The sequence below is a fragment of the Osmerus mordax genome, assembly GCF_038355195.1.
Source record: "Osmerus mordax isolate fOsmMor3 chromosome 23 unlocalized genomic scaffold, fOsmMor3.pri SUPER_23_unloc_1, whole genome shotgun sequence".
Lineage (NCBI taxonomy): Eukaryota > Metazoa > Chordata > Actinopteri > Osmeriformes > Osmeridae > Osmerus > Osmerus mordax.
In genome coordinates, this window is record NW_027120399.1 from 36,941 (window position 1) to 47,369 (window position 10,429).

A 10,429-nucleotide genomic window follows, 5' to 3' on the forward strand; every position below is an offset into this window, starting at 1 on the left:
ACTCTGTTGCGGGTAGGGAAACGTAGACAGCCCCAGAGCTCTGTACTTGTTGATTTACATTTAGTCATTTAGCAGACGCTCTTATCCAGAGCGACATACAGTAAGTATAGGCAAGTAGGGTGAAGTGCCTTGCCCAAGGACACAACGTCAGTTTGCATGACCGGGAATCGAACTGGCAACCTTCGGATTACTAGCCCGACTCCCTCACCGCTCCGCCACTGACCCCGATTTCCAACTGCTGCATTAAAGCTGATATTATCGGACCTCTGCGACTCCAGACCACTCTTTCTAGAACACAGATTTGTGTCATTGAATACCATCATTACATATTGGAATAGACACATAGACTATGAATCCTTCAGTATTAGATTTGAGCATTTATTGATAACCATAGACATGGAAATAGGTTTAACTTTGGTGGAGTGGATGTATCTAGGTGAAGCACTCCCTGCCTCTAGCATTAGCAAGCAACATACATAGAATATGAGACAGGGAGCAAATTGAGTAATAATCCCCCCTGGTGGATAGTACATTCAGACAACACGGGGAAATGGGGATGGTGGAGGGTGGCAGCAGCACAACAACACAACAACCGGGAGTGAGTGGGGGCCCTCTGGTGGCCATGGGGGCCCTTAGCAGCCGCTTATGACTTGGGCCGGCTCGTGCGGCCTGACATGGGCCAATGGGATGAAGCAGGCTAACAGGTGTAGTTAATGAGTGTAATGAAGCGCGCTGCATGAGTGTCATGCCTGAACTAGGCTTCGCTCATATGCAGCAGGTTCCCACCCCCCAGTGCTTTACATCGCTTTGGATGATAGTGTCTACTACATGAACACATTATCATTATCATGATAAACATGATCTAGAAAACTGAAAAGTAGTGTATTATTTATGCTATGGATAAAAAGTATTTTTCTTTGAACTGGTGATTCAATTGGAATCTACCAGACATTTGTACTTTCACATATAGCCTAGGCCTACATGTAGGCTACTACAGTATGATACTGAAATGTATAAACTCAGTTTACATAGATGGCGTAATTCTCCGCCTGTACATAGGCCTATGCTTGATTGAATTTCATATTGATCGTTTTTTTTGTTTGTTTAAATAACCTACAACTTAAACGGAAAAAGGGCATAGTCTGTATTTTGTACTTTAGTCTATTATGTCCGATGTCGTCGCTTTGCTTTCAGTTTCGTTTCGAGTTTCCTCCCAGTCTTTTGTCTCTCAATCTCACAGAAGCCTCCTGATTAGTCCACTCCTCAACACCCCCGGCGTGCCGTTTGTGTTGTCCACGACCTTGTGTTTTTGAGTTCCGGGAGAGAGTGCTGTACCTTTGTTAGTGTCTTCGAAAGTGTGTTCGTACGTTTATAATTTACCCTTAGTTCCTATTAGCCTATTAGCCCTTACAATCGGTGTAGAGCTTTCCGTTGTATCCACGGCAAGGAACAAGACGATAAGCAAAACTTCTCATGGGTGGGTCTATTCTCCGATCAGGATCAGTCCTGTTGAAGAACACAAGATAAGGCAGGTACCACCCATCGTACTTTTTAATAGTGATATGTCGTTCGTGAACGATTGGTGGAGTAGTCTCAGAGAGTCATTCGTTCATTTTCTCGTGGCCTCGTATCGGAACTGTTGCGGTTCAGTAGAGGAAACGATTAATGAAATGATTCATTCATTACAATGTCTTCGGATGATTCTTTGGATAATTTCTCACGTGACCTATGTTCGGGTACGAGTTTTTGGATCATTTTTTCACCAGGAAGAAATCTTAGTGCATCTAAACCAGTCGAAATAAATTTGAGAATTGGGGAATTGCACATTTGTGGTAGATAATATTTTTAAAAGAAAAACTCCGGCGTTAAATACAATACATCTGTAGGCTAATGCATCAGACAGTTTGTATGATTTGAAATGGTCATGTATTATCATACTATAATTTAATTATCACGGCAAACAATTACACTGCTGCTCTGAACTATAAGTAAAACAAATAAGTTAAAATAACAAAACCTGTAATTATCACTTGGGAACACATCTCATTCACATCTTACTATACTAAACCTAGCAGTCCCGCGAAAGTGAATGAGGTAAACAAATCCTTTCTGTTTCCTCTTCTGCTTTCAGCAACTTGTAGTCCCAGGACCATCTGCATGAGGAGCAAACCCTATCCACTGCCCCTTCCAAAGTGTCGGTCCAGGTACCTCTACTCATTCCTCTCACTCATAACAAGATGCACACTATTGGATCCATTTTGGACCCACGATTTACTAAGAGAACCTAATCAAGTGTATATTTGACTGGAGGATATATACCTGGATAAGAGCGTCTGCTAAATGTCTGCTAAAATTTACATTTAGTAAGTAGATGCTTTTATCCAGAGCGACTTACAGTAAGTGCAAGGACATTCTCCCCGAGGCAAGTAGGGTAAAGTGCCTTGCCCAAGGACACAACGTCATTTGACACGGCCGGGAATCGAATCGGCAACCTTCAGATTACTAGCCCGACTCCCTAACCGCTCAGCCACCTGACCCCCCATCTTGTGTTGTTGTGGTTGTGTTAGTCAGCGGCCATGTCGTCCTCCACCCTGCAAGTCTCGAAGGAGCAGTTCCAGTGCTCCATCTGTCTGGAGGTCTTCATCGACCCTGTGTCCACCTCCTGCGGCCACAACTTCTGCCAGGCCTGCATCAGTCACTACTGGAACGTCAACACTGTTTACCAGTGTCCATTATGCATGGAGACCTTCATCAAGAGACCCGAGCTCCGAGTCAACACGGCATTCAGAGACATGGTTGACAGGGTACGGTTGCACATTTTGTGCATTTTCCTTAACCGATAGTTGAACACGTTAACAATCAATAATCGATAAATCATTGAGGACTAAAATTCATCACTAGAGTAACTATATGCAACCAGAGTATTGCAAGACTGGCATGATTAGGTTGTATCTCTCATTACACTAAAAGGTGTAATGAGAGATACTGAGCCTACTGGTAAGTTCGGAAGGAAAATGCCAGTAGGCCTGTCAATATGTTCAACGTTGGCCAATAACAGACAGTGATTATATAGTCTAATGAGAAAAATGGATACAGAAAATGCAGTAACCTACAATGTTTAATAACGTCTGAAGAATTGTCTTTAGTAAAAATTTTTAAAAACAATACATTTGGCGTCATAGTGGTAGCTGATGTTCTGTATAATTTAAATTAATCTGAAATTTGTCACAACCTTTTCTCCACCTTTTGAGTTGTGAAACACAGTTGAACCATATGTCTCACCTGTTTCCATGTCTGTGTCCTCTGTCAGTTTACTGTTCATGAGGTGTGTTGTGAAGACATCCAACTGTCTCTGGGAGACATGGCAGTTGACCGTGAGTATTATGGTTCAGTTCTTTATTGTCCCACCAGGGAAACTTGGGTTAGCAGCAGAGCACAGATGAGATTACACTTGACTCTTTATTTGACCTTCGCCCTTTTCCAGAATGCATCTTATCAGAGTATAGATACAAACATTACGATTATTTCCAGTTATCAGCAAGTTTCAAGCTCATTCAATATGGATTTTTTCCAGCATTAAAGTAAATCTTTTTTTATTTGATTAAAGTTTAAGAATTATTAAATGTATTAATGTTGAACTGTTTTTTCCTTCAACATTAAGTTATTAACCATTACTTATCTTTCCAACCTAATAAATAACAGATAAGATCATTGTCACGCTGACTCCACCTTCTCTCTTCAGTCTCGACAGATGGATTTCAAAAAAACATTGAACAATTCAAAAACCTAGTCGATGAGAGGATCAACAAACTACAAACGATTGCAGATCAGCTTCTGAAAACAGCAGAGGACTTTCAAGATGTCCACTGCAGTAACACAGCTGGCAGTCAGCGTGGCAGAGTTACAGGGAAAGTAGGAGGGATCACAGCTTTAACAGGGTTAGCCTTGGCCTTTTCTCCTGTTTCTTTCGGCGGATCTCTGATTGTGGCTGGAGTGGGGTTAGTAGTAGGAGTAACCGGTGGAGTCGTTGGTGCCATCTTTCATAAGAAAAGTACCACACACAGGTCGGAGGTCAAAGAAAGCATTGAGAAACTTGTGGCTACATTTCAAACCTTGATTGAACCAATTCAGAAGAAAGTTAAAGTGATCAAACAAGGTCTTGTTGAATTAAACAGGTTAAAAGAGTTTTTAACCAAGATCGACAAACTCAAACTCTTAAGGGCTGGTACAAGTGGAACACTATGGCTGGTCAATAGTGTCGACAATAAGGGCATTCTCGCGAACGTAGATAGCTTATCAAAAAAGTCTTCCAGTTCAATTCACAATATTTGTTCAGCGTTACGACGTCGAGCTAACAGTAGTGTTAGCTTGATCCTTCAAACTAACACTGAAATAAACATTTTCATGAAGTCCATTAAAGTCACAGCCAGTAGTTACAAGAAAGCTGTCAGTGAGCTTAGAGAACTGAGGACGGCATTTGATAAAATGTAGACGTTAATTGTTATGGATGATCCGAGATCACATGCCAAAATGAGGAGGGATGAAGTGATATGTTACACGGGTAGTATCACAAGTATGTGTAAGATTAATTTGATATCTTTTTGATATGAAAGAAAACAAGTAAAAATATCTCTGAAATGCAGATGAAGTAAAATATTAAAGATTATAACTAAAGGGTTCTCCAGAGAGTTCTATGTTGTACAGTTTTGCTTCATTATAAATAGGGACTTGCAGTACCCAATGTTGAAATGCTTGAAACCATGCATGCATATACCGCTATCTACACCCTGAAATGTATACGCATGTGACATTTGTGTGTGATTTTTTTTTTTTTAAAACATGTTATTATTGTACTACTGTGATTAGTTTTTTAAATATTCTGTATCATTTGTAAGGAAGTAATTGTACATGGATGTACACTTGATACGTTTTCACAAAGCACATCTATCTCAACGTGCCTAAGATCACGTTCCTGGGTCACTCATCTCATTTCAGACATTTGTTTTATCTCAGATTTCTATGTATTTGGAGAATGTTGTTTTCATAAAGACCACCTAAATATGTCATGTTCATGTTGCCACTCACCATTTAAACTCGCCATCTCTCCTTCCAATTCTTCACATGAAATAGAAGAATGTCACTTACATTTAGTCATTTAGCAGACGCTCTTATCCAGAGCGTACTTCAAGACGGATACATCTTCTGGGTAACTTTTCACAGAGAAGTAGAGCATTAGACGCCACACAGCTTATTGACTTACTTGCATCTTACTCCAGGATTTAAGCTCTGCAACATGTTTGAGGCAAAAACATACACTAAATAACACGTTTTCTTCTCTTAACATTTTATTAATACTTACATATTTTTTTTTAGGTTGTTCATTTCTTACACAGAGAAATTAGCCACACATGTAAATGTCATTGTATTCCGTTATATTTAACATTTTAGGGTTAATCAAGTTATTATTTTTCCTTTTCAGAGCTAAAAGCTAAAAAAGTTACACAATAACTGTCACACGGTTGTCTAAGGTTTAAGAGCACACTGGGACAGTAGACTAACACTTCACAGAGACAAAGAAAACTAGGGTGATAAAAAGAAAAGAGAAGAAATATGACTGAAGTAAAAATAAGTCAAAGAAATTTAACGGACAAGCACGTACATTCACACATCTCTGCCCTTTTCTCAAACGCAAAGCACCACCCCCCTTTTCCCTTATTTGGTAAGCTGTTAGGCTCCACCCATTTCCCCTTATTTGGTAGACGCCTGCCCGATTCTGATTGGCTGATTCTCAATGCAAACTCAGAGGGAGGCTAACCATCTCGTTCACACGTTCTTCATCACCTGCCTTCGTCATCATCTTCATCAGCTAACCTACTTTCATCCTCCTCTTTCTCATCATCATCTTCCTCCTCGTACCAAACCTGTGCTTGTAAAAGGAGGTTCAGGGACAGGAGTGTCATCGCTGGGAAAGAAAGCTTCACCACTAATAAGCTTGAGAACTACTTTTAAAAAGCACAATGTCTTATGGACGATAGTGCACCACTACGCACACACACTGTTCTCACAAACACACACACTGTTGTCACATACACACACACAAACGGTTGTCACATGCACACACACACACACTGTTGTCACATACACACACACACACACGGTTGTCACATGCACACACACACACACACGGTTGTCACATACACACACACACTGTTGTCACATACACACACACACACACACTGTTCTCACATACACACAGACTGTTGTCACATGCACACACACACACACACTGTTCTCACACACACACACACACACTGTTCTCACACACACACACACACTGTTGTCACACACACACACACACACGGTTGTCACATGCACACAGCTCTCTCAGAGGTGTTGTAGCTGGCTTCTTGGGAACGTGGTCAGTTCTACGGGATTTCAACAAGGCAGTGGGAAGCTTGGTATGTGCTTGAATCTGACGCTGTTCATTAGACTTGTATTTCATATTAGAAAGCCTCGTTTTTATACTATGAATCAGTTTCACTTGTGCAAGGAGAGATGACCCGGACAGTCTCAATTGGCAGTCAATAACTTTGTGCTATTTAGTGTGCTGAGTCTTAAGAAGCACACTAGAAAAGGAAGTGGATCATCAGGATGCATGTTTTGGCTTGTGGTGGAGAGTCGTCTAGGCCTCTGGATGTGCAGCGGCTGCTTCCTGTTTGGCAGTGGACGGGCTGGTTCATTGTCAGGTCGGATAAAAGACACAAAGGTCAAAGGTCACTGCTGTGGGGGGCGACGTGACTGAGAAGTTACTTCATCTTCAGGTTCAAGGGACAACACTGACATTTTGTGTCATTTGTGCTTGTAAGGCTATGAGAGCTATCAATCATATATGCACACACACACGCACAAGTGTATTTACTAAAGCAAAGAAGCCACACACTAACCTTTGTTACAGCATACCCTCACTAATCGATGGCTGTGTGTCCAACAGGATGATACGCTATTGGCGGTTCAAGTTGTCAATCACTTTCAGTTAGGTACACAAAGCTTGTGGCACACATCTACGTAAAGACCACCACAGTAAGCTTGGTGTTAAGCTTGCTCCTTTTCAGCTAGATAAAGACTAAGACATGTTCCAGTGGATGGTAACCAGACCACATAGTCTGCCTCCCCCTACGGGTGGAATTGTGTATTGCAAACATTATCCACCGTAGCAAACTAATGGTCTTTAAACGCTTGCTAGCATGTAATTCGTGTACATCTGTGGAGAGACTTTGGGATGGCCTGCAGTATCGGAAGCACTTGTGTTTTCTTATGATTAGTGGGAGATAGTAATACCACTCTTATTATCTTTGCTTCGGACCTTTAACCATCAGCTTCAACACACACACACACAAACACACACAAATGCAAATTGTCAATGTACAAAAAAAATAAGTCCAGTCTATATTCACATGGGCAGAAATCAGGCATGCATAATACACAGTCAAAAAACCCCAACCCCATTCCTCGCCAAGCCCTGGCCACACCCACAACCTTACCATACCCTACACTGGCCACACCCACTACCTTACCATACCCTACACTGGCCACACCCACTACCTTACCATACCCTACACTGGCCACACCCCTGCCCCACCCACCCCTGGCCCCTAGAGAGAGATGGAAGACATTAACACTCTCGGCAACAGCTAGGAGGACAAAGCCACTCTGAAACCATGGCGATCATGTCACCAATGATAAATGCCTTCCCCCTCTCTGGATTATTAAAAATGATGAAAATCGAAATATTAAACATAAACAGACAACAAAAACAAATGGTAAAAGTAGTTGACTGAGACATATTGTTATAAGTATTTGTATCTCCTACAGTGTAGATTTTTTTTTCTATCTATTTCCAAACTCAGTATGTTATAAAGAACATCTTTGTTATTTTTGCTATGTCATTATTGTCATAGCCATTATTATTATTATTAGCAATAGCATCGTCCTTATCATCCACAACATCAGTATCATGATTATTACTATTGGTTAACACTAGGGGCGGAGCCTCTACAGGACCCGCCCACTCTCTAGGTTAAAAGGGCTCTATTGGCTGAGAGGCATTCTGAAAGAGGGAGGGAGAGAGCTCAGGCCGCCACCCTTAAAAACGCCCTTTCCTCACTTCCTCCCCTCGTATCTATTCCCAATTTTTCCCTTTCTTTCCCTTTTACATGTACAAGTATCCTTCCTCCCTCTCTCTCTCTCTCTCTCTCTCTCTCTCTCTCTCTCTCTCTCTCTCTCTCTCTCTCTCCCTCTCTCCTTTTCTCACAGGATGAGGGTACATTTGGGGATGGAGTTTAGGAATTGGGTCTCAATCATTCTCCATATTCGCCTGTGCTATGCACACTCCTTCACAAGCTCTTTGTAAAAACTTCCCTCTCCGACTCTCTCAGTGGGAATTAAGTGATGCAAGGGGTTGATCTGTGAGAAATGAGACATCCTCTCCTCCAAACAACATTCTCACGCACCCTCACCATCTACCATTCCCTTTCCCAACCTCCCCTCCCCTCTCCCCCCCCCCCCCCCCCTCTCTCTCTCTCTCTCTCTCTCTCTCTCTCTCTCTCTCTCTCTCTCTCTTCAACAGGACACCTCCATGGTGTGGGAGGGGGAGGGCGGCATCTGCCCCCCCTGGGAGCCCTGGGAGAGGGTGCGCGAGCGGGAGCGGGAGCCCTCCATTGAGTAGGAGGAGGAGAGGGAGGTGGTGCGCGAGCGAGACAGGCGCGTCATGCAGGACGAGGCCACTGGAGGAGGGAGGGAGGGAGGGAGTAGAGAATGAGGTGGAGCAGGGGGGGGGGGAGAGGGACAGTTGACAACAAAGATGCGGGGAAACGAGAGAGGGAAGAAAGGGAGGAGAAAAGAGGGGTGAGAGGAGGGAGAGAAGGAAGAGAGGGGGAGGAAAAAGACAGAGAGAATGATGGAGGGAATATTCGATTAGACACAATGATACGTGGAACACAGAGATTTCCATTGAGTGTAAAGGCGATGATGATCTTACTGTAGCCCATTCCTTGGATGAAGTACTTGAAGGCCTCGGTCAGCTTGCTGGGCTGCAGTCACACGGGAGAGACACACACACACGGCATCACTATACGCTCCGTCTGCGGGCGCTGACGTTTGCCGTTGTGGTTTGCCGGTTGTAAACAGGTAAACAAACGTGTCGTTGTGCGTTGGCGTTACCTGGGTGAGCTGAGGAAGACCACCTGCATCAGCCATCTGAGGAGGGAGAGAGGAACGGAGAGTTAAGGTGTGTGTGTGTGTGTATGGGGTATTTGTGTATGTGTGTGTGTGTGGGGGGGGGATGTATGTTGTGTTGTGACTAGACGCATAACTACCTTCAGGAATGAAGTTGTTGTAGGGTCCAGTTTGCTGTTGCACTCCACCTAGTGGCCACAGAGGGTAAAGCAATCAGTGAGTCACTGCACCAAATCACAGGATGTTTATACTCCCTATCGTATCATTTGTAAGCTCTTATGCATGTGTTTAGTGTGTTGTTTCCTGTCTTATGTATGTCGCTTTATTTCAATAAGAATCTCACTGCAGCTTCCTCGTACGGGGCCTGATCACCAACTACAAGCATCACTGGACACCTGAGAGACAGAGAGAGAGATTCAAAGATCAGGGAGAGAGAGAGAGAGAGAGAGAGAGAGAGAGAGAGAGAGAGAGAGAGAGAGAGAGAGAGAGAGAGAGAGAGAGAGAGAGAGAGAGAGAGGAGAGAGAGAGGAGAGAGAGAGAGAGAGAGAAAGACAGATATACAGGGAGAGAATTTACAGGGAGAGGGAGAGAGACAGGGAGAGAGCGAGAGAGATAGTTGGAATGTTTACATAGAAAAGGGCAGCAGATAAAACCTTAGAGTCTGATCTAATTGGATGCTTACTTGAAGGTAGTGTTGCGGTCGTTGTTCAGGTCCCTGCGGCTAGAGAAGAGGAAGGGGAGAGGAAAGGTTAGTGTGTGTGTGAGTGAGATAATATGGGATGGAGAAGAGTGTGCATGTGTGAATGGTGAACGAATGAGAAAGAGAGACAGTGTGTGTCGAAAAGTGATCAAGTGTGAGAGTGAAGTTGAGAGAATAAAAGAGAGTGTGTGTGTGAGAGTGTGTGTGTGTTGTGTGTGTTTGAAAGGGAGAGTGTGTGTGTGAGTATCCGAGCGGGCAAACACCTGTTGTAGCTCTTCCAGAAGAGCTCCATGTTGACGAGGTTAGGGGGCTTTGGAGATGCGGTCTCTGTGAGACTTGCAGAAGCTCAGTGTTGGCTGACATCTCCTCCTGTGAAAACACACACACACACAGTGTCACACACACACACCCCACATTGTCACTCCCCCACACACACTAACACTCCCCACAGACAAATAATAGATAAGATCACACAGGATGCGAGCGTGTGTGTAC

General features: G+C 43.4%; 2 protein-coding genes across 2 annotated transcripts; one reads left to right on the top strand and one right to left on the bottom strand.

The window, feature by feature from the left end:
- The first annotated feature begins 1,269 nt into the window (after nucleotides 1–1,269).
- Nucleotides 1,270–5,049, top strand: LOC136938975 (uncharacterized). The gene is made up of 5 exons (XM_067231833.1): nucleotides 1,270–1,532; nucleotides 2,132–2,204; nucleotides 2,568–2,804; nucleotides 3,311–3,374; nucleotides 3,743–5,049. The coding sequence occupies exons 3-5, from the start codon at nucleotides 2,577–2,579 to the stop codon at nucleotides 4,489–4,491; spliced, it is 1,041 nt and encodes a 346-aa protein (XP_067087934.1). The 5' UTR covers nucleotides 1,270–1,532; nucleotides 2,132–2,204; nucleotides 2,568–2,576; the 3' UTR covers nucleotides 4,492–5,049.
- A 2,176-nt stretch (nucleotides 5,050–7,225) lies between these two features.
- On the bottom strand, nucleotides 7,226–10,226 carry LOC136938974 (protein NDRG2-like). The gene is made up of 7 exons (XM_067231832.1): nucleotides 10,198–10,226; nucleotides 9,917–9,955; nucleotides 9,578–9,629; nucleotides 9,375–9,422; nucleotides 9,220–9,255; nucleotides 9,038–9,089; nucleotides 7,226–8,783 (listed from the first exon to the last, which is right to left on the bottom strand). The coding sequence occupies exons 1-7, from the start codon at nucleotides 10,224–10,226 to the stop codon at nucleotides 8,620–8,622; spliced, it is 420 nt and encodes a 139-aa protein (XP_067087933.1). The 3' UTR covers nucleotides 7,226–8,619.
- Nucleotides 10,227–10,429: the final 203 nt, after the last annotated feature.

Coding starts and splice junctions, on each gene's coding strand:
- LOC136938975 (XM_067231833.1), top strand. CDS start 2,577: ATGTCGTCCTCCACCCTGCAAGTCTCGAAGGAGCAGTTCCAGTGCTCC. Junction 2,805..3,310: donor TCAGAGACATGGTTGACAGG/GTACGGTTGCAC, acceptor GTCCTCTGTCAG/TTTACTGTTCATGAGGTGTG. Junction 3,375..3,742: donor GGGAGACATGGCAGTTGACC/GTGAGTATTATG, acceptor TTCTCTCTTCAG/TCTCGACAGATGGATTTCAA.
- LOC136938974 (XM_067231832.1), bottom strand. CDS start 10,226: ATGGAGCTCTTCTGGAAGAGCTACAACAG. Junction 9,956..10,197: donor TTCTGGAAGAGCTACAACAG/GTGTTTGCCCGC, acceptor CCTCTTCTCTAG/CCGCAGGGACCTGAACAACG. Junction 9,090..9,219: donor GTCTTCCTCAGCTCACCCAG/GTAACGCCAACG, acceptor GTGTGACTGCAG/CCCAGCAAGCTGACCGAGGC.